At 39.2% G+C, this 21428-nt stretch overlaps 2 protein-coding genes across 2 annotated transcripts in view; one reads left to right on the forward strand and one right to left on the reverse strand.

Annotated features, from left to right (window-relative positions):
• cc2d1b (coiled-coil and C2 domain containing 1B) overlaps nucleotides 1-21428 on the forward strand; it is a 122216-nt gene that overhangs the window by 97645 nt on the left and 3143 nt on the right. The window lies entirely within an intron of this gene.
• Nucleotides 1-21428, reverse strand: part of LOC127568351 (zinc finger FYVE domain-containing protein 9-like) — a 101591-nt gene that overhangs the window by 24101 nt on the left and 56062 nt on the right. Inside the window, exons 4-6 of the mRNA XM_052011992.1 lie at nucleotides 15182-15281; nucleotides 6992-7168; nucleotides 1732-1901 (exon numbers count right to left, since the gene is read on the reverse strand). Coding sequence (XP_051867952.1) covers nucleotides 1732-1901; nucleotides 6992-7168; nucleotides 15182-15281 — 447 coding nt within the window. The remainder of the gene's footprint in view (nucleotides 1-1731; nucleotides 1902-6991; nucleotides 7169-15181; nucleotides 15282-21428) is intronic.

Here is a 21428-nt window from a genome sequence, read left to right on the forward strand (position 1 = left end):
GCTATATAGCCCTAGCTACATTCACAAACTGCATTCTGTAACTATAGTGCAAAATCCCTAATTCTCAAGGATAGCAAGCATTTTTTACTGCTAGATTTGTTCATATAAACTTGAAATTAAATGAAGCTTAATTAAATTGAATAATCAGCAAACTTGCCCATTTAGTACAGATACCAATGTTTTTCTGTTGATAATTAACATTTTAAAAGATATCCTTGATGGTCATTTCTTCTTAAAACGTAGACACCATCTTTCTGGTACTATTTGGGGGGAGTGTGCTTCTTACACACATTCCATTCCCAAAGTAAATTGCAGATAGCAATATATCACTTTCACAAACAAAATCTAAAAAAAACAAGATCAAACTCTTTCCCTATTATTCTCTATTTGCCCAGTGCAGATAATAGTTTTTTTTTAAAAATCATTCGGTCACCATATCCCAATAAAACTTCTGAACCTGTTATGTTGATGCAAGCTTTTTGATCCAGTCATGAACTTTAGACAAGGTTAGTGTAGATGGTCAAAGAGATGTGGCGGGCTGAAGGTCCTGTTTCTCTGCTGTATAACTATGATACTCTGAGCATCTTTCCAATGCTCACTCTAATTCAATACTCTTCTTTAATGGAGATGGTACATTTTCAGCAATGACTACAAAGTATAATAAAATAATAAGGTTTTGACTGCAAGTTCATTGAGTTCTGAGTATTCTATATTGGCTTCAATCCAGAAAACAGGTACAATCAGAAATTGTAATTTCTAGCCCTCCACTTAGCAACTGCAACTCCAGCAATTTGTTCTCCAGTACTAACAACGTTTAGATGTCAATGTCTACAAATGAAAGTGGGTGACAAATCCATGACTTTCATTTCCATGGATCAGAGTCAGAAGGGAATAGCTTGTCAAATTTTTGGAGAATTGATGTTAAATGGAAAACAAGAACAACATATTTTCTGTCATCAGCCGCCATCAATGCAGAAGGGAATATGTCAAAACAATTGCATCCAATTCTTTTGTTCCAGAGTTTAAGCATTTTAAAAGCTGTAAATTTTGTCTGCCGCTTCAAACACACTGGATAGGCTCTGCAGAGATAAATTTAAATAACTGAAGTGATCAAATATATCTGCCAGGCATACAAACTTGATTTAAGGTCATCAACCTGCAATAATAGTTATTTCTCTTGCATTCTCTACGATTTCAGATTTTCTACAAATGCAATGTTTTGTATCTCAGTTCAAGCATTCATTCTTTCCTCTCTCCTCTATCCTCAATCTCCTCCTATTGGCAATTAATAAGCCATCACCACCTCTCAGCCAGCACCATCTCCTACATCATTCAGTCTCTCAGTCTCCACCCCATCATAGCTATTTTTGTTCTCTACACTATCATCCCCCCTAACGGAGCTTTCTCTGCAGCTTAAAACATGTTCAGTTTCTAAACTTTGAGTTCTGATGACTGTTTCTTTCACCAAAGATACTGCTTGCCTTGCTGAGTACTGAGCACTTGTTTTCAATTTCAGATTTGCAGTTGTTTGTTCTTTTGCTATACTGATAATGAACAGTGCACTGCTTGACAAAGATACCAAATAGCAAAATTCATCAATAAGCAAACATGCCTAATCATTTAAGAATTATGTTGGGATTTCTGTTTCCTTGCACAAAAACCACAGCTAGAACATTTTCTACATACAGCAGAATCAACTCTACTCGAGTATTTTTTTTTAAATACTCCTACCTCAGAGGCTGTGGGTTTGGTTGCAACTTCTTTACCAGGATCATGTGATACTGTCAAAGATCCTGTCATGGATGGCCCACCTGCTGACAGTTTTGCTGCATCTGCAACTTCTCCATTTGGTAAGATTCCATCAGCAAACCAGACTCGCCGTTGCTCCTTTGGGTGAGTCACTAAACAAATGCATTAGTCAGTCAAAATCCAGGCCAATGAAGCCAATCCCTACCAGTCAAAGCTAAAGGACAGCAAAATAACAGAAAGCAGTCTTCATGAAAGCTTATTTTATCCCCAATATAAGCCTTTGTTTTCTCAGGCCTACCTTCAGATCAAGTAGCAATCATCATTAACAAGATGAAGCCAATAATAAATTACTTAAGAACACAAGGAAAAAAGGGCACAAGTAGGCTACATTGTCCCCTCTGCCATTAAGCAAACCAACTCCATTTTCCTGCCCTTAATCACATAATCCCCATTCCCCAGTAATCCAAAAATCTCAGTTTCAATATATTTTACATTTCACCATCCACAGATCAATGTGGTAAAGAATGCCAAAGATCCACACCCCTCAATAGAAACTCCTCAGCTCGGTTTTATGTGGACAACCCTTATCCTGAGACTGTGCCCCTGGTTTTGGACTTCCTTACTATTAGTATCATCACAGCATTTAACCCAAACTCCTCAGAATCGTAAACAACGAAACCACCTTTCATTCTTCTAAATTCCACATAGTTTAGGCACAATCAACTCAATTTTTCTTCATTAGATTGAGATCTCAACCCAGGAATCTAATTACATGAACCTTCCCTCCACTGCCTCTTAAAGACAAAAATAAAACACGACAATCCAGATGTGGTCTCACCAACACTCCATACAGTTGTGCAAGACTTCCTTAGTCTTGGACTTATCCCCCTTCCAAAAAAGCCAACATTATATTTCCTTTAAATACAGGCACATATGAACTTTCTTCTGTAAGGATATCCAAGATCTCTCTCAATGCTCCAATATTGAATTAACTGACGCCATTTAAATAAAACTCTGCTTTACTTCACTTTCTACCAATTAGAATAACCTCACATTTTCCACTTTATACTCTGCCATCTTTTTTGCCATTAATTAATCCTCCTCACAACTTACTACCAACTTATCAGCAGCAAGTTTGAACACATTAATACAGTCCTATCATGCAAGTCATTAATATGGATTTAAAAAAGCTGAGGCCCCAATACTGATCCCTGTGGCACCTCACCAATTACTATCTGCCAAATGAAAATGACCAGTTTATCCCTAAGCCTTTGATTCACTACTTGCGCCACCCACCCACCCCCCCACCAGATGAACAAATCCAGAGACATGTTACCCTGAAGTACATAAGCCCTTTGGTGCAATTATCCTTTGTGGTCTCTTATACACACCTTTTAGAAAATAAAATGAACCATATCCATTGTATACACCTTCTCTAAACAAAACGTTAAACATTATTTCCCCTCCATGAAATCATGGACACAACTGTCTAATCACATTACACTCTTAAATACTGTTACCATTTCACTAGTAAGAGATTCCAATAATAATTAGGAAGGAATAGTATTCTGAAGTCCTATTTAAAAATACAAGTTGCCAAAATCTAGCCACTCTACCAGATGGAAGTCAGGATTACAATTCCAAAACTGGACACCTCCTCCCACCCTGCTTACTCTAAGAACTCCATTCTACTCTACCAGCTTTTCCAATCTCTATCAATATCTCCTCTGATGACAAGATTCCACACCAATGTCTTTAGGATGTCTTCCTTTTTCCCCTCCACAAGTAGAGCTTACCTCTATCACAGATGGTAGGGCTCTCAATTGTTTCTTATTTCCTGCACCTGACTTCACCCCTTCTACTTCCAAGCAGAAAGTGAATAGTGTTTCCCCTCTCCTCATTTCCACCCCTCTGACCTCCACAATCAAAATACATCATCCTTTAAAATTTCTACCACCGTAATGGGATTCCACATGTGGTGCCATCATTTCAAATGGATAGCAAAAACAAGCCAGGAAACTACAGGCCAGTGAGTCTAACATCAGTGGTGAGTAAATTGCTGGAGGGGATTCTGAGGGGTAGGATCCACCAACATTTGGAGAGATGGTCTGATTCGGAATAGTCAGCATGGCTTTGTGCACAAGAAGTTGTGTTTGACAAACCTCTTGGAGTTCTTAGAGGTAACCAAGAGAGTAGGGCACTGATGTTGTCTCTATGGACTTTAGCAAGGCCTTTGACAAGGTCCCTCACGGCAGGCTAGTCTGGAGAGTTAGATCGCATGGGATCCAGGGAGAGATAGCGGATTGTATTCATAATTGGCTCAGTGGTAGGAAGCAGAGGATGATGGTCGAGGGTTGTTTCTCAGACTGGAGGCATAGGTCTAGTGGTGAGCCACTGGAGTCGGTACTGGAACCTAGGTTGTTTGTAATTTACGTAAACTATTTGGATGCGAATGTACAAAGCATGGTTAGTAAGATTGCGGATGATACTGAAATAGGTGGTGGTGTAGATAATGTAGAAGGTTATGAAAAATTATAGTGGGATTTTGATCAGCTGGGTATGGGGGCTGAGGATTGGCAAATGGCTTTCAATCCGGATAAAATATGTGAGGTATTGCATTTTGAGAGATCAAACCAGGGTAGGACTTGTACAGTGAATGGTAGGGTCCTGGGGAGTGTTATGGAACAGAGGGACCTAGGAGCGCAAGTACATAGTTCCCTAAAAACGGGCTGAAGGCGGCATTTGTCACGCTGGCCTTCATCAGTCAGGGCATCAAGTGCAGGAGCTGGGAAGTTATGTTGCAGTCATTTGAGATGTTGTACTGTCTATATGTTCTATGTTGGTGGGGCTGCAATTGGAGTATTGTGTACAGTTTTGGTCACCTTGTAATAGGAAAGGTGTTATAAAACTAGTGCAGAAAAGATTTACCAGGATGTTGCCTGGACTCAAGGGCCTGAGTTACAAGGAGAGGTTGCATGGACTAGGACTTTATTCCCTGCAACACAGGAGATTGAGGAGTGACCTGAGAGACACATACAAGATCATGAAGGGCATAGACAGGTTAAAAGCAGTGTCTTTTTTCCCCCCACCAGGGAGGGGGTGCTAAAAACAAGGCAGCGTAACTTTAAGATCGGAGGGGAGAGATTTAGAGGCATCAGGGCAGCTTCTTCACGCAAAGGATGGTGCATATTTGGAATGAGCTGCCAGAAATAGTAGTTGAGGCAGGCACATTAGCAACATTCAAAAGCCATCTAAACAAGCACATGGATAGGAGGGGTTTAGAGGCAGATGTGGGCTAATGGGACTAGCTTACTGGGCAACACAGCTGGCATGGACAAGTTGGGTCGAAGGGCCTGGTTCCATGCTGTATGACTGTGACCAGATACATCTTCCCCTCTCCTTTCAGCAATCCAAAGAGGATATTACTTTTACAACTCCCTGGCTCACTATCTTCTCTGCTCATGGCACTTTCCCAAACAACTGCCCTTGTACCCCTTTCCTTCCCATGATCCAGGGACCCAAACAGTCCCTCCATGAGAAGTGCTTATTCCAATTTAGTGTACAACAGTTAGTTCTCATGACTCCTCTACAGTGGAGAAACCAAATGCAGATTGGGTGGCTACATTCAATCTGTCACTTTAATGATCCAGCTTGTCCCCACTTCGACCTCCTACACTGCTCCAACAAATGCCCAATATAAACTCGAGTAGTAGTACCTCATTTTCCATCTGGGTACATTGCAGACTTCAAGACAATGTTGAATTTAATAATTTCAGATAGTAGTACTTTGTGGCTTTATCACAGTTTCAAATTTGCTTCTTTTTCCTTCTGTTTCTAACTGCTGGTTTTTAAAATCATAACCTTGAATGCTTTGGTCTACATTCTATCACAAACATTCCCTCTATTCTCTCCAGCTCTCCCTGTCAGTTCAAATTAACCCATGGTTTTTCCACTTTTCTGGTTCTGATGAAAAGTCCCTGACCAAAAACATCAACTGTGTTTTGCTCCCCACTCATATATCTTGGCCTGCTGGGTGCTTTCAGCATTCTGTTTTTGTTTCAGATTTCCAACTTTATTTTGTTCCATTTATTCTTTTAAATGTTGGGACCTGGCTTACATTGCTGGAGATGTTCCTGCTCCCAGGTTTATGAATAAAAGGTCTGTTAGGAACTGTTTTAGGCTGACAAGGGCAGAAATATGGAAAATAGTTATAGTTAAACCCCAGTGTAGACCTCAAACCAGAGTGGCTAAGCATTAAAAAATGATGACCATTCTCTGCAGCATTGCTTTCTTTCATAACAAAAGAGAGACACATTATAGGCTAATGAACTCTATATTCAGTATCTGTTTAGCTATTATTTCTGGATGCTTACATGGTTCTTAAATTGGAAAAGTTCTCTGTTGTGGCTGTGTTCTTCACCAAAACACTTATATTAACAAGGTTACAACATACTCAGATCTGTGTTACAAATAAACTCATGATCATTCATGCATTTTGGGTATACAAGTGTTACCCATACTACATTCACTACAGTTAAATGCATCTTACAATAAAACCATTGCTTTGTACCATAGAATATGATTGGAGGGTCTCAGTAACTTATTGTTCTTTATGGATAATTAGAAGTCAATGGATAAATTTATAAATAGACATACTAACACTTAATTCTTTTGGTAAATATTTAAGTATCTGTATGTAATGGAAACAACACAATTTAAGTTTATTAATTAAATTAATTGAAAATAATTTAGTATATTTTTACATCATTCTGAAGCAAATATAAAATTTTAATACAGCTCAATTATAGAACAGCACAAAAAGTTAAACTACTTTCAATACCATGTACTGAATACAAGCTGCAAGTCATCTTCTTCATGTCATATGTTTAAGCACTTTAACATGCAAATGAAGTTCTGAATTTCCACATGGAAATTTTAATCAATTAAAATGCAATTTGAACTTTATGACCATGAAGTTCAAAAATGTTTATGCAAAAGCGAACAATTTAAAATCTGAAACATCTGAAAATTCTCCTCTCCTACATTACACTATTGATTTGCTTGATAGCTTAATATACTCCAATAGGAAAACATTCTCCACTTAAGGATCAAAGTTTACAAAAAAAAATACCCAAGATAAATCAGTTAAATCATGTCCATCAAAAATATGCTCACGATGTTCAAAGTCAATTCCCTGCACATGTATTGCAGAGCACATACTTATGTATAAAATTAGCATTACCTTCTGTGCCTGGATATTTCAGAACTCCCACAGGTACCATTACTGTGGGTGGTGGAGAACTAAGTGTCCCTGATGCCTGAGCTTGTTGCAATGGTGGTATAGTGGAACAATATTCAGCAGGATTATTGGGATTTGGGCTTGAAGCTGAGGCATTAAACATATTCTCCCAAGCTTGAGCTGCAAGTAGCAAACCAGAAGAATTCAAAATGAATCTGTAGCTATTATGATTTGAAACATAACAATAAAAACTTCACATATTTGTGGTACAAGAGAGATACCTTGAGAAAAAGGATTTTTTATGAATACATCAAATGAAATGGAAATTATATGAATACCAAATGAAATGGAAATTAGCAACAAGTTCAGATTCTGTTAATTCATTTTCTGTAGAGCTGGAGAAAATCAATTCTTAAAATTTGTTTAAAATACATATTTGTTATGCAAAAAAAACAAATGGATAGTATACCGAGTGTTACAAATGTATGTATCCTTCAACTAAAGTAGTGATAACTAGAGTTCTAAGCCAACTTACAGACAGCAGTATTAACATTCCCAGTGTCTACAGACAAGAAATCATACCAAAGTCTTAAATAATATAGCAGCCCACTCAATATTTCAGATTTCATGCAATAATTTCAATCAAAAGGTAGCATCTTTAAATATAAAGGTCTAGGAAATTCACAGGAGCAACTTTCAATTCTTTCCTCCACTGGTTAAAACATCAATAAGGTCACCACTACCAAATCTATATACACCATTATCAGCATCTACTATTTAGGAGAGACAAAAAAATTTAAAAACTCTCATGGTTCACTTTAAATGATTAGAGAAGGGAAGCAGCTTAGGGAGGAAATTCCAGAATTTAGGGCTGAGGCAGCTGAACATGTGGCTGCCAATGGTGGAGCAATTGATATAGAGGCTTCTTAAAAAAGCAAGAACTGGACATCTCATTCCTCACGCACTAGATTAAGAGCTCCACTGGGAATGGAGTGGGATCAATTTATACCAGAATTTGCTCTGGCACTGAAGTGTCTCAAAGATGGCCAAAATAAAAGGTCTGGGCCTCAACATAGGATTTGATCAGGAAAAGAACTGCTGCATCCATGAAGAATGGCTGGTCAGAGAATTGTAATTGTGTGGAAAGGTAAATAAGCTGCTGGAGAACATTAAAAGGGATTTAACAGCACCTTGCATAACAATATGTAGTTCCTACAAATTTGCAGCTTTCTACAGCAATAGAGTAAATTAGTGTTCTAAATATAAAAAGTAGCACAATTGCAGGAAAATTTGACATTAACTGCAGAATTTTACCACAATGAGAACAAGTATGCCATCCAGTTGATGAAAATATTTTCATCACTGCAACAGTGTGCAAAATAAAAACTCTGCCAAATTTAGATTCCAGCCAGCATTTTGTACACCTTTCAGGATACCCTAGTCTCTGCAGAATACATTTGCAACTGACAACCACATTTAACTATGTAGGTCCCAAAATGCTCATAAGTTAAAGCATAGGAAGCTTAAAAGAAAAAGAAACACATCCCCAACAAGTTTTTAAAGTGAGCAGTATGTTTGAAAGGATAAAGAAACAAAACAGAAACCACAAAATTAGCTGTACAAACAGAGACTGGAACTCAATTTAACTTCCCCAGGAAAGAGAGTCATAGTCAGAGTAACAGCACCGCAACAGGCCCAACTCATCCATGCTGACCACGGAGCCCACCTAATCGCGTCCCATTTGCCTGCATTTGGCCCATATCCCTTTAAATCTTTCCTATCTGTGTATTTACCCAAATACTATACCTGCCTTAACTACTTTCTCTGGCTGCTCATTCCATATAAACACCTTCTGTGTGAGGTTGCCACCCCTCAGGTCCCTTTTAAATCCTTCCCCTCTCACCTTAAACTTATGCCCTTTAGTTTTTGGTTGCCTTTCCCTGGGAAAAAGATTTTATGCATTCACCCCATGTCCCTCATGATTTTACATACCTCTATAAAGGTCACCTTCAGTCTCTGACATTCCATGGAATAAACTCCTCGCCTGCCTAACCTCTCCCTACAACTCAGGGCCCTCGAGTCCTGGTAACATATTTATAAATCTTCTTTGCACACTTTCCAGCTCAATGATTCCTTTCCTATAACTGGTGACCAAAACTGTATAGCATACACCAAGTGTTGCCTCACCAATGTCATGTAAATCAAGTTCTGTACTTCATTGACCTTTTCAAATTACAAAAACAAAAATCAACAAACTCTTATTTGAACAAGAACTCAAGTGTCAAAACAACCAAGGGCAAAATGCATAGACTGAAATATTTGCAGACAATGCCATGAATGTTTGTTGAATTTGGAATAAAGTTCTATGGTCAAAGTATTATTATAAAATTGAGGAAGTTGAACCAAGTGCTGAACATGAAGGCAATTAGCCTTGAGACCTGTAAATGCAAAGACCCAAAACCAAGTATGGAGTTATGAGATTACTGTCAAGAACTTGAAGCCTTTAAAGACAAAAAAAAAGCAGAATTTACTTCAAATTAAATGGTGATAATTTCTCAAGGAAATGGAACTCACTTTTATATAAAAACATAAATAATATTTAATAAGATGAAGTGGGTGAACAGAATACTGGGCAAAAACCCTCTAATGATCATTTGGATTATACAGACCGGGAAAGAAATATTTTACATATTAATTAACTAAATCTAAGAAATATGACCATCAGACATACGAGCAGAATTAGACCATTTTGCCCATTGAGTCTGCTCTGCCATTCGATCATGGCTGATTATTTCTTCTCAACCCCATTCTCCTGCCTTCTCCCCGTAACCTTCGACATCCATTCTATTCAAGAACCTATCCACTTCTGCTTTAAATACACCCATGACCATACACTTCCCTACGCTGTGTTCCATCCGCCACTTCTTTGCCCATTCTCCCAACCTGCCCAAGTCCTTCTGCAGACTCCCTGCTTCCTCATATCTACCTGCCCCTCCATCCATCTTTGTATCACCCGCAAACTTGGCCACAAAGCCATCAACTCTGTCATCCAGCTCATTCACATAACATGAAAAGTAGCAAACCCAACACCAATCCCTGCAGAACACCACTAGTCACCATCAGCTAACCAGAAAAGGCCCTCTCTATTCACACTCTTTGCCTTCTGCTAATAAGCCAATCTTCTATCCATGCTAGTACCTTTCCTGTAATACCATGGGCTCCTATCTTGTTAAGCAGCCTCATTTACAGCACTTTGTCAAAGGCCTTCTGAAAATCCAAGTAAACAACATCCACTGCCTCTCCTTTGTCTATCCTGCCTGTTAATTCCTCAAAGAATTCCAACAGATTTGTCAGGCAAGATCTCCTCTTAAGGAAACCATGCTAACGTCAGCCTATTTTATCATGTGCTTCCAAGTACCCGAAACCTCATCCTTAATAATGGATTCGAACATCTTACCAACCTCTGAAGTCAAGCTAACCAGCCTATAATTTCCTATCTTTTGCCTCCCACCCTTCTTAAAGGATGGAGTGACATTAACAATTTTCCAGTCCTCCAGAACCATTCCTGACTCTAGCAATTCGTGAAGGTTCACTGTAATGCCTCCACAATCTCTTCAGCTACCTCTTTCAGAATCCTGGTGTAGTCTGTCTGGTCCAGGTGACTTAACCACCTTCAGACCTTTCAGCTTCCCAAGCACCTTCTCCTTAGTAGTAGTGACTACACTCACTTCTGTCCACTGACTCTGAATTTCTGGCATGTTGCTGGAGTCTTCCCTAGTGAAGACTGGTACAAAATACTTGTCCAGTTCATCCAGAAGTAGTTTGTTCCCCATTACTTCTCCAGCATCACTTTCCAGCAGTCCGATGTCCACTCTTGCCTCTTTTACTCTTTATATAATCTGAAAAAAATTTTTGGTATCCTCTTGTATTATTAGCTAGCTTTTCATACATATTTCATATTTTTTCCCCTTATTGCTTTTTAGTGACCTTGTGTTGGTTTTTAAAAGCTTCCCAATCATGTAGCTTCCCACTAATTTTTGCAATATTGTATTGTATGCCTCTTTTGCTTTTATGCTGTCTTTGACTTCCCTTGTCAGCCACGGTTACCTCATCCTCCCTTTAGAAGGCTTCTTCTTTTTGGGATGAAATGATTGGTATATTATTGTCATTTATATTGAGGTACAGTGAAAAGCTTGTCTTACAAACCGATCGTACAGGTCAATTCATTACACAGTGCAGTTACATTGAGTTAGTACAAAGTGCATTGATGTAGTACAGGTAAAAAAAACAGTACAGAGTAAAGTGTCACAGCTACAGAGAAAGTGCAGTGCAATAAGGTGCAAGGTCACAACAAGGTAGATCGTGAGGTCATAGTCCATCTCATTGTATAAGGGAACAGTTCAATAGTCTTATCACAGTGGGGAAGAAGCTGTCCAAGTCTCGTGGTACGTGCCCTCAGGCACCTGTATCTTCTACCCGATGGAAGAGGAGTGAAGAGAGAATGTCCCGGGTGGGTGGGGTCTTTGATTACGCTGGCTGCTACACCGAGACAACGAGAGGTAAAGACAGAGTCCAAGGAGGGGAGGCTGGTGTCCGTGATGCACTGGGCTGTATCCACAACTCTCTGCAGCTTCTTGCGGTCCTGGGCAGAGCAGTTGCCGTACCAAGCCGTGATACATCCAGATAGGATGCTTTCTATGGTGCATCGGTAAAATTTGGAGAGAGTCAAAGGAGACAAACCAAATTTCTTTAGCCTCCTGAGGAAGTAGAGGTGCTGGGTGAGCTTTCTTGGCCGTGGCATCTACGTGATTTGACCAGGACAGGCTGTTGATGTTCACACCCAGGAACTTGAAGCTATCAACCCTCTCGACCTCAGCACCACTGACGTAGACAGGTGCATGTACACCGCCCCCTTTCCTGAAGTCAATGACCAGCTCTTTTGTTTTGTTGACATTGAGGGAAAGGTTATTGTCATGACACCATTCCACTAAGCTCTATCTCCTTCCTGTACTCCGATTCATCACTGTTTGAGATACAGCCTACAATGGTGGTACCATCTGCAAACTTGTAGATGGAGTTAGAGCAGAATCTGGCCACACAGTCATGAGTGTACAGGGAGTAGAGGGCTGAGGACGCAGCCTTGGGGGCACCAGTGTTGAGAATAATTGTGCCGGAGGTATTGCTGCCTATCCTCACTGATTGCGGTCTGTTTGTTAGAAAGTCAAGGATCCAGTTAGAGGGAGGTGTTGAGTCCTAGTCTTGGAGTTTGGTGACAAGCTTGCTTGGAATTATCATATTGAAGGCAAAGCTGTAGTCAATAAGCAATAGTCTAACATGTGTGTCTTTACTGTCCAGATGCTCCAGAGCTGAGTGTAGGGCCAGAGAGATGGCATCCGCTGTAGACCCGTTTCACCAATAGGCAAATTGCAATGGGTCCAGGTTGTCTGGTAGACTGGAGTTGATGTGTGCTATGACCAACCTCTCAAAGCACTTCATGATGGTGGATGTCAGAGCCACTGGTCAGTAGTCATTGAGGCATGTTACCTTGATCTTCTTTGGTACCGGGTCCTGTGTCTTCCAAATTACTCTCAGAAATTCCTGCCATTACTGCTCTACCATCATCCCTGCTGAGGTCCCCTTCCAATCAACTTTAGCCAGTTCCTCTCTCGTGCCCCTGTAGCTACCCTTGCTCAACTGTAATACCAATACATCTGATTTTAGCTTCTCCCTCTCTAACTGCAGGGCGAATTCTATCAGATCATGATCACTGCCTCCTAAGGGTTCTTTTACCTTAAGCTCCCCAACCAAATCTGGTTCACTGCACAACACCAAATCCAGAAATGCCTTTCCCCTATAGTGGGCTTGACCACAAGGTGCTTGTAAAAGCCATTTCCTTGGTATTCTACAAATTCCTTCTCTGGGAATCCAGTGCCAATCTGATTTTCCCAGTCTACCTGCATATTGAAGTCCCCTATGACCACTGTGACATTGCCTTTCTTACATGGCTTTTCTATCTCCAGTTATAATTTGTACCCCACATCCTGGCTACTATTCAGAGGCTTGTATACAACTCCCATCAGGGTCTTTTTACCCTTGCACTTTCTTAACTGTACCCACAAGGATTCTCTACTATATGATTTTTTTTTAAAACCAACAGAGCCACCGATAGAACCAATTACTTCATTCAAATTATTGTATACTTAAATGCACAGGAACTAAGAACTTCTTCACATAATTTACCTGCAAGCTTCCTACCAAATTACATCTTGGCCAGAGCCTGTTCAATATGTTTAATGTAAAAGTATAAGATACAGCTTGCATTGTCAATCGTCAGGCAAATACATTCAGTCAAGAAATGCTAGTCATTTAGAAACCAAACATTTATATCCTCATTCAAATCTACAAATTAAATCACTCAAAATGTTTACCACGGACTAGAACTTCCAATCAAGTGAACTTGGCAGCTTCTTTTTATTTGTCATTGACTACCACTAACCCAAAAAACTGAATGACCTCATGACACCAAAATAGTAAAAATATTCATTTCTAGAACAAACTAATTTAGAGTGCTTTGGTTTATTTCATTTGGGAACTTAAATCAACACACCAGTTTCCCACAGTTAAATTTACTTGTGAAGTTGCTACTACTATTTCTTGAAATTAAGAGCAAATGTATAATTTTTGGCATAAAAAAAGATTCCAGGAGTTTATTATGAATCTTGAGCTCAGCGCACATCTTCAAATGCAAACCAAGTAAACAGCACTCTATATAATACTGAGCCCCAACATACAATTCTTACAAAAACTGTATGCAGTATATTTAGTCCCAAGTTTATACTATTAAGAATGTATCAACTGAACTGGTTCTGGAATGAAAATTACCTTCAAAATGAGCAAGCTTAAAGCTACAGCCAATTTGGAACATAAAAATAGTGGACTTTACATTGTGACTCCAAGATCAAGCTTTGGATCAAATCCAACTTTAACACTATTCTATGGCTTTCAACAAGAAATCTAAAGGAAAAGGAAGAGAAAGATAGTCTGGAACAGAAACATGGAGGCAATAATGAAATCTTACCATCAATATGAGTAACTGGATGTTAGACAAGAGAAAAGAAATGGCACTAATGACATTCATGCAACCCGAAAGCATGTTTGTGGCAGTCTGTTGGAGGGAAACTATGGGGTCCTTTTAGCTTCCTAAAGAATAATGCTACAATAAAACTTAAAGAATTAAATGACAGATTGCATAAAATTAGCTTGCAGTCCAAAAAATTTAGATAATTGATTGCATTCTTATTGGACAGTTTCAAAAAGTATAAGTGTTATTTGATAGGTAGGTGAAGAAAAATTAACAAACTTTGAGCACCAACTGTGTTTGTACTGATTCTTTAAAATACTCATGCCACACTTTGTAATTCACAAGTACCACATTTAATAGTTGCCTTTTATTGAAAACTTCAAGCGAAGAATTTCAGATCCCAACAACTCGGAAGAAAAATTCTCATCTTCATTTATATCCAGAAATCACTGGCAAAAGAATTTATGATCTCTCAGATTGTTTTTTCTGCATCAACTCAAAACCATAATTAGATCACGTCTTAGTCCAGGGTGCAAACCTCTCTTTTTCTAACCCCTCTTCATAACTGCAGTCCCTCAATCTTGCTAACATGCTAGTAAACCTCCTCTGAACTCCAGGCCCTTTATATTTTAGGTGGGTTTCCAAGAATCGTCCACAATACTCCAGCTGAAGCTTTGTTAAGATGGGAAAGCAGAATTTACGAACAGAGTTAAGGGATTTGAGAATTAAGTCAGAAAGCAATTATCATGAAGTAACCTGAAATTCTCTCCTCCAAAAGGCTGTGAATGTTAGATTAATTGAAACCTTCAAGACCAAGAATTTTGTTACAGGAGGACATTAGGTAAAAGAGCCAAAGACGGCTCAAAAAGAAAATGGAGTTGAGGTGCAGATCAGCCACAATTTAATTGAACAATGGAGAAATGGAAAACTCCAGTTCCGATCTTTAAAAAGTTTTGTCAAACTTAAGATACTACTTTTAGACAGGAAGTTCAACTACTTAGACGACTAAAATTCCCAAACATTTAGAAAGGATAACATTAGTGTCTATTTCAATAGTGTCTATTATCCCTTATAAATCACACCACAGGCCAGAATAAAGGAAAGAAACTTACAACTTGTCAGAACAGAATGGCAAGTTACACAAACTCGGGCCTCCTTCATGTCCATGTAACTTAGCTTATACTTCAGGCTGCAACAAGCTGCACAGAAAACCTACAAAATAAAAAAAAAGTCACAAAAGGCGCTTGCACAAAAATTAGTTAATTGATTAAAAAGTAATCCAAGACTTAAAAAAAATCCAATTCTATCATTATGCTTATTTTGATCTTGTATAAAGCATAACAAAGACAAAATTCTGTTTTAAGTACAGTCACTAAGAAACACCAAATCCAAAAATGGGGCAGTGTTGCAGGTATCACCGAATACTCCAAATTAATCCTGTCACGAACCAGCAACAAAAGAAACACACTGAGCATGATTCAGTGTTAACAACTATTTTATTAACCACTACTTATAATAATACGCAAAATAAAAGTAAAAATGTTAGTATGTTAGAATTCAAAAATGTTAAACCTTGAACATTAACCCCAAAAACTAAACTCTTTGTGTGTGTGTGGCAAAGTCCCAAACTCCAAGTTCCAGAATGGTTCTTAAAGTTCAGTTCCGCAAGCCATAAGGTGAAAAATGAGCAAGGGCTTCTTCAACAACCACCGGTGTCTGAAGATAAGACATAGATGTAGAGAAACAGAGTAATTACGAAATCCAAATGTTCCACGATGGAACCCAAGCGACACTTCAGTGTTTACTCGGTAGTGACTTCCTCACCCCGAAAAGCATCCAAATCGTGGTCGTCCACACACAAATACCCGTTTCCTTCTACAGGTCAGCAACAAAGTGAACTCCACCGGATTACTTCCAATTTCCATACATGGATTTCAGTGGCAGACACAGTTATTGTTTCTCATCTATTGATAGAGAAAACTAGCAGGCTGGTGTCTCTCTCTCTCCTTCTGACCTCTTCAACGACGTCATTACGTCCTTTATCTCCTGTTGACGTAAGCACGCCACACACACACACTCTATCTTAAAGGGACTTTCACCGAGTCCGTAACAATCCCATTTGCTTCAAAATAGTTGAACTCAAATTAAAGTGATCCAATTTTAATTCCATACACTCCTGACATATGAAACTATCCTCTGATATACCCAAGACAGTGGCGTACCATTAAGCCAAAATTAAAGGAAACTAGATAGAACGCTAATGAGTTCTGGGTTCCAATAGCAGCACTTAGTGATATAATTATTTGGAAACATTTATTCAACTATCATCCACCACACCACCCCTCATACCAAAAAAAAAGTACACATACACAAAGCTATTGGCTAAAATTAAAATTCTGATTCGGGAATCTCTGTCCCGACAATCATTACTCTCATCTGAGCCCAACTTTATGCAAAGGTAGTTTTTCAAATCAGTTTTATTCTAATTCAAAACTTGGGGTTTCAAAGTTCAAATTCTCTATCAGATTTTTCTTTTAATTTACTGCCCTATTTATTGTTGGTATTTCCACAATCACAATGGTAGTTAAAATGCATTTCAGAAATATTCAGCTCCACAGGCAGCACCTATGGACAGAGAAAAAGTCAACATTTCAGGTCAATGAATTTTCTCTCTCTCTCCACAGACTCTGCCTAACCAGCACAGTATTTTCAGCATTTTCTGCTTTAATTTCAGATTGTATCTGTAGTATTTTGGTTTTACAGTTTACATACATTTCTAGACTTTATTTGATTAACAATGTTTAAAAATCAACATAAGAAATACTTGGACTTAAAATGCTGAATCAGGCATTCTGCTTTTAAAATTCTATCTTGGAGTGTATAATGTGACAATGTAGTAGGAGTTTTATACTTGTGCACAACTGAATTTTTTGCCTAGCCAAGGAGTGTTTTATAAATGAATGTACACAGAAATTTGATTCAATGTTGGCTGTGGATCAGGAGTAACAATTGGCCAAGTGAGAAAGCTTATAGTTTCAAGCCAAACTACAGTAACTTGAATGCCCTAGAGTACTACAATGGGACAACTGTAGTACTCTTTCAAATCAAACATTATGGCTTTATAACAAGGTCCCACGTGACACAGATAACAGCACTATTCATAGAACATTACAGCACAGTACAGGCTCTTCAGCCCACAAATGTGCTGACATTTTATCCTGCTCTAAGATCTATCTAACCATTCTCTTCCACATAGACACTTGAATGATAGAGAAATGGAAGGCTAAGAGCCTCTTAAATGTCCCTAAAGTATCTACCCCCACAACCTCTGCCAGCAGTGCATTCCACACACCCACCACTCAAAAAAAAACTTACCCCTGACATCCCCCTTGTATCTTTCTCCAATCACCTTAAAATTACATCCCCTCGTGTTAGCCATTGTCGCCCTGGGAAAAAGTCTCACTGTTCACTTGATCTATGCCTCTATCAAGTCACCTTTCATCCTCCTCCTCTCCAAAGAGAAAAGCCCTAGTTCACTCAACCTGTCCTCATAAGACATGCTCTCCAATCCAGGCACCATCCTGGTAAATCTCCTCTGCACCCTCTCTGAAGCTTCCACATCCTTCTTAGAATAAGGCGACCAGAACTGAACACAATACTCCAAGTGTGGTCTGACCAGAGTTCTACAGAGCTGCAACATTACCTTGTGGCTCTTGAACTCAATACCCTGACTAATAAAGGCCAACACTCCACACGCCTTCTTAACAACCCTATCGACCTGCGTGGCAACCTGAGGGATCTATGGACATGGACCCCACACTGTTAAGAGTCCTGCCATTAACCTTGTATTCTGCCTTCAAATTCAATCTGCTGAAGCGTATCACTTCACACTTTGAGGTTGAACTCCATCTGCCACTGCTCAGCCCAGGTCTGCATCCTATCAATGTCCTGTTGTAGTCTACAGCAACCTTCTACACTATCCACCACACCACCAACCTTTGTATCATCAGCAAACTTACTAGCCTACCCTTCCACATCCTCATCCAAGTCATTTATAAAAAAATCACAAAGAGCAGGGGGTCCCAGAATAGATCCCTGCACACCACCACTGGTCACAGACCTCCAGGCAGAATACCCATCTACCACCACCCCGTCTTCTATGAGCAAGCCAATTCTGAATCCACACAGCCAAGTTTCCCTGGATCCCATATCTCCTGACTTTCTGAATGAGCCTTTCACGAAGAACCTTATCAAACACCTTACTAAAATCCATATACACCACATCCACTGCTCTACCTTCAATGTGCTTTGTCACATCCTCAAAGAATTCAATCAGGCTCGTGAAGCACGACCTGCCCCTCACAAAGCTATGCTGACTGTCCCTAATCAGATTATGCTTCTCCAAATGCCCAGAAATCCTGACTCTAAGAATCTTCTCCAGTAATTTGCCCACGACTGAAGACTCACTGGTCTGTAATTCCCAGGATTATCCCTACTCCCTTCCTTAAACAAAGGAACAGCATTTGCCACCCTCCAATCATCTGGCACTATTCCCATGGCCAGTGAGGATGCAAAGATCACCGCCAAAGCTGCAATAATCTCTTCCCTCACTTCCCGTAATAACCTTGGATATATCCTGTCTAGCCCCAGTGACTTATCTATCCTAATGTTTTTTCAAAAGTTCCAGCACATCCTCTTCCCTCACATCAACATGCCCCAGCATATCAGCCTGTTATACACCATCCTCACAAACGTCAATGTCTCTCTCTGGTGAATACTGAAGCAAAGCATTCATTAAGGACCTCCCCTACTTCTTCCAACTCCAGATACACATTTCCTCTTTTATCCTTGATCAGGCCTACCCTCAAAGAGCAACAGGAACATTCTCTTGGTGTTCAAGCAAGTGGTTAAAAACTTTGATCATCCAGGTCTTTTTATTTCATAACAGTTCTTGCAATTGTGCCTTTCCTGAAATGGAAGGCAATTCACAACCACTTCTTGGGTTGTGATGTTACTGGTTAACACAACATGAAAAGTACAATACAATTCTGATTTCTTTGAGGTTGCAGGCATTAAATTGGATAGGCATCATTTTCAAAACTGGATCTTACTATTTCACTAGCATGGTATGAGATTGGGCCACATATCAACATATGAAATTTAATAGTTATTGGATAGTAATGAGCAGAAATTCTGAGCAGTTTCTTCCAAAACTCAAGCAGGTGAATCTAAATATGCAGTTTGCCAAAAGCACATTTTGGAATGTATGGGCTTAATTATTAACTTAAGAAATGGATGCACTGAAGTTTCTAAAGGAAACAATTTAAGGGTGTTACTGCTTTTGTTTTGAAGAGTGTTAGCTCTAATCTAAGAATAGATTCAGCGTAGCATTAGTGCAATTATGCGTGGGGAAACCACTGGAACTGATCATTAGGAATGGGGTTACTGGAAAATCAATTCAAATAGAAGATACAAATCTATAAATGGTACTTCACTTCTGGCTTATGTAGTTACAATATTTTTTTGTTGAGGATGTTCCAAAATAAGGGATTGACTCTATGGATTGCCAGAAGAATTTTAACAAGGTTTAGCACAAGAGATCAATTAAGAATAGAATTAACCTTTTAATGGTTTGCAGATAACATAAAACCTTAATTAACTAATCCTTGAACTGTCCCCAAATTCAAGGGAATATACAGCAAGTTATGCAACCTTTCTCTGGAAAGTTCTGTTGAGTCTGCACTTTGATCTCTCCAGCACAAGTGCATTGCCAGTGGAGCTGCCGTCTCACAGCTCCTGTGACCTGGATTCAATCCCCACTTTGTGCTGTTTGTATGGAGTTTGCACATTCTCCCTAGGTGCTCTGGGTTCCTCCCACATCCCAAGACATGTGGGTTGATTGATTGCAAATTGTCCCCAATGTCAATCAACTTAGGTGAGTGGTAGCATTTTAGGGGAGTTGATGAGACTGGAGAGAAAATTAGTGTGGGATAAGTGTGGTGTTGCTGTGTGGCTCTATTAATACATGTTCGCCATGATGAGATGTCAAAAATCACAAGATCAAGTTTGTCAAAGCCTCTCCACAAATGCAGTGCAACTTCTTTCTTTTACATGATAAAGGCTAACATTACGATCTATTCTTCGATTAACAAGTTTTTTTAAAATTAGTTTTAAACTTTCTACATCAAATCATTTGGACAAACAAAGGCAACAAAGACATCTAAATCTTTAAATAATACTCAACTTGGAGAAACAGTAATCTGTGTGAACAGGAGCAGGAAATAATATTAACTCTAAATTAAGAAAAAAAGAAATAGCTTCAACCTGGGCAGCACAAGGTCATGCATTTTAGCTCAGAAAAGATCATACTGGACTTTATTTAAAAAAATAAAAAGGATACAACCAAACTTAGGTACACTCTCATCAATGCAACATACAAAAGATCTTTCACGTTTTGCTGATTTGGTCAGGATATACAAGTTGCAGTCAGTCACTTCAGGAAAATAAGAATTGTGTGAAATTCAAGAGCTACTCACTGTACATAAAAAAAGGCATTAAACTAATGTTGTTTCCACTCAGTTTTGTAGGTTCTGAGATGATTAATGAGGCCAATGTGAACAGCAGATTCTTCCACCAAAAAGAATAAGTGGTAACTGATGGAACAGATGATGGGTAGTTTGTGTGTTCCACCTATCACTTAGAGCCTTTTGTGTACTCCTGATGCATGGCCTTGAGGTCTTAATACCACCCCAAATAGTACTACTCTGAGCAATTTCTGACCCATGACTGCTCAAAGTGGAGTCAGTGAAGATGTTGAATTTCTTCAAGATGTCTTTGAACACATCCAGGAATCATTTCTTGTCTACCTGCTAATCTCTTTCCATGACAGAGCTTGGAATAGAGCATTTGTTTTGGAAGCCTGGTATCAGTCATGAAAATGAAGCATACATGAGGTTGGGCCTTACACTCAATATGCCGAAATCTTGTACAGCCTGCACCTGCTGCACCACACTGCCCTCTGACAAAGGCAGAGAAATCCGTATCTTGCAAGCCAGCTCTCAGTGGAGAGAGACTTTGGTAATGAAATTCATCACCACCTTCAATGCACCAGCACAGCCTTTGGCTAATTGAGGAAAAGGATATTTGAATATCAAGACTTCAGAATTGTAGTTGACCAGGCAGCAGTGATCCCTGCCCTCTGACGTGGTTCTGAGACCTGGACTAATCACAGCAAGCATCCAAAGCACTAGAAAAACAACACTAGTACTGTCTGCAAAATCCTCCAAATTCACCAAAAAAGGTAAACCAAAGTCAGTATTCTGTCCCAGACCAATATCCCCACTATTGAACATGATTAAA

Source organism: Pristis pectinata, chromosome 3 (genome assembly GCF_009764475.1).
Source record: "Pristis pectinata isolate sPriPec2 chromosome 3, sPriPec2.1.pri, whole genome shotgun sequence".
Lineage (NCBI taxonomy): Eukaryota > Metazoa > Chordata > Chondrichthyes > Rhinopristiformes > Pristidae > Pristis > Pristis pectinata.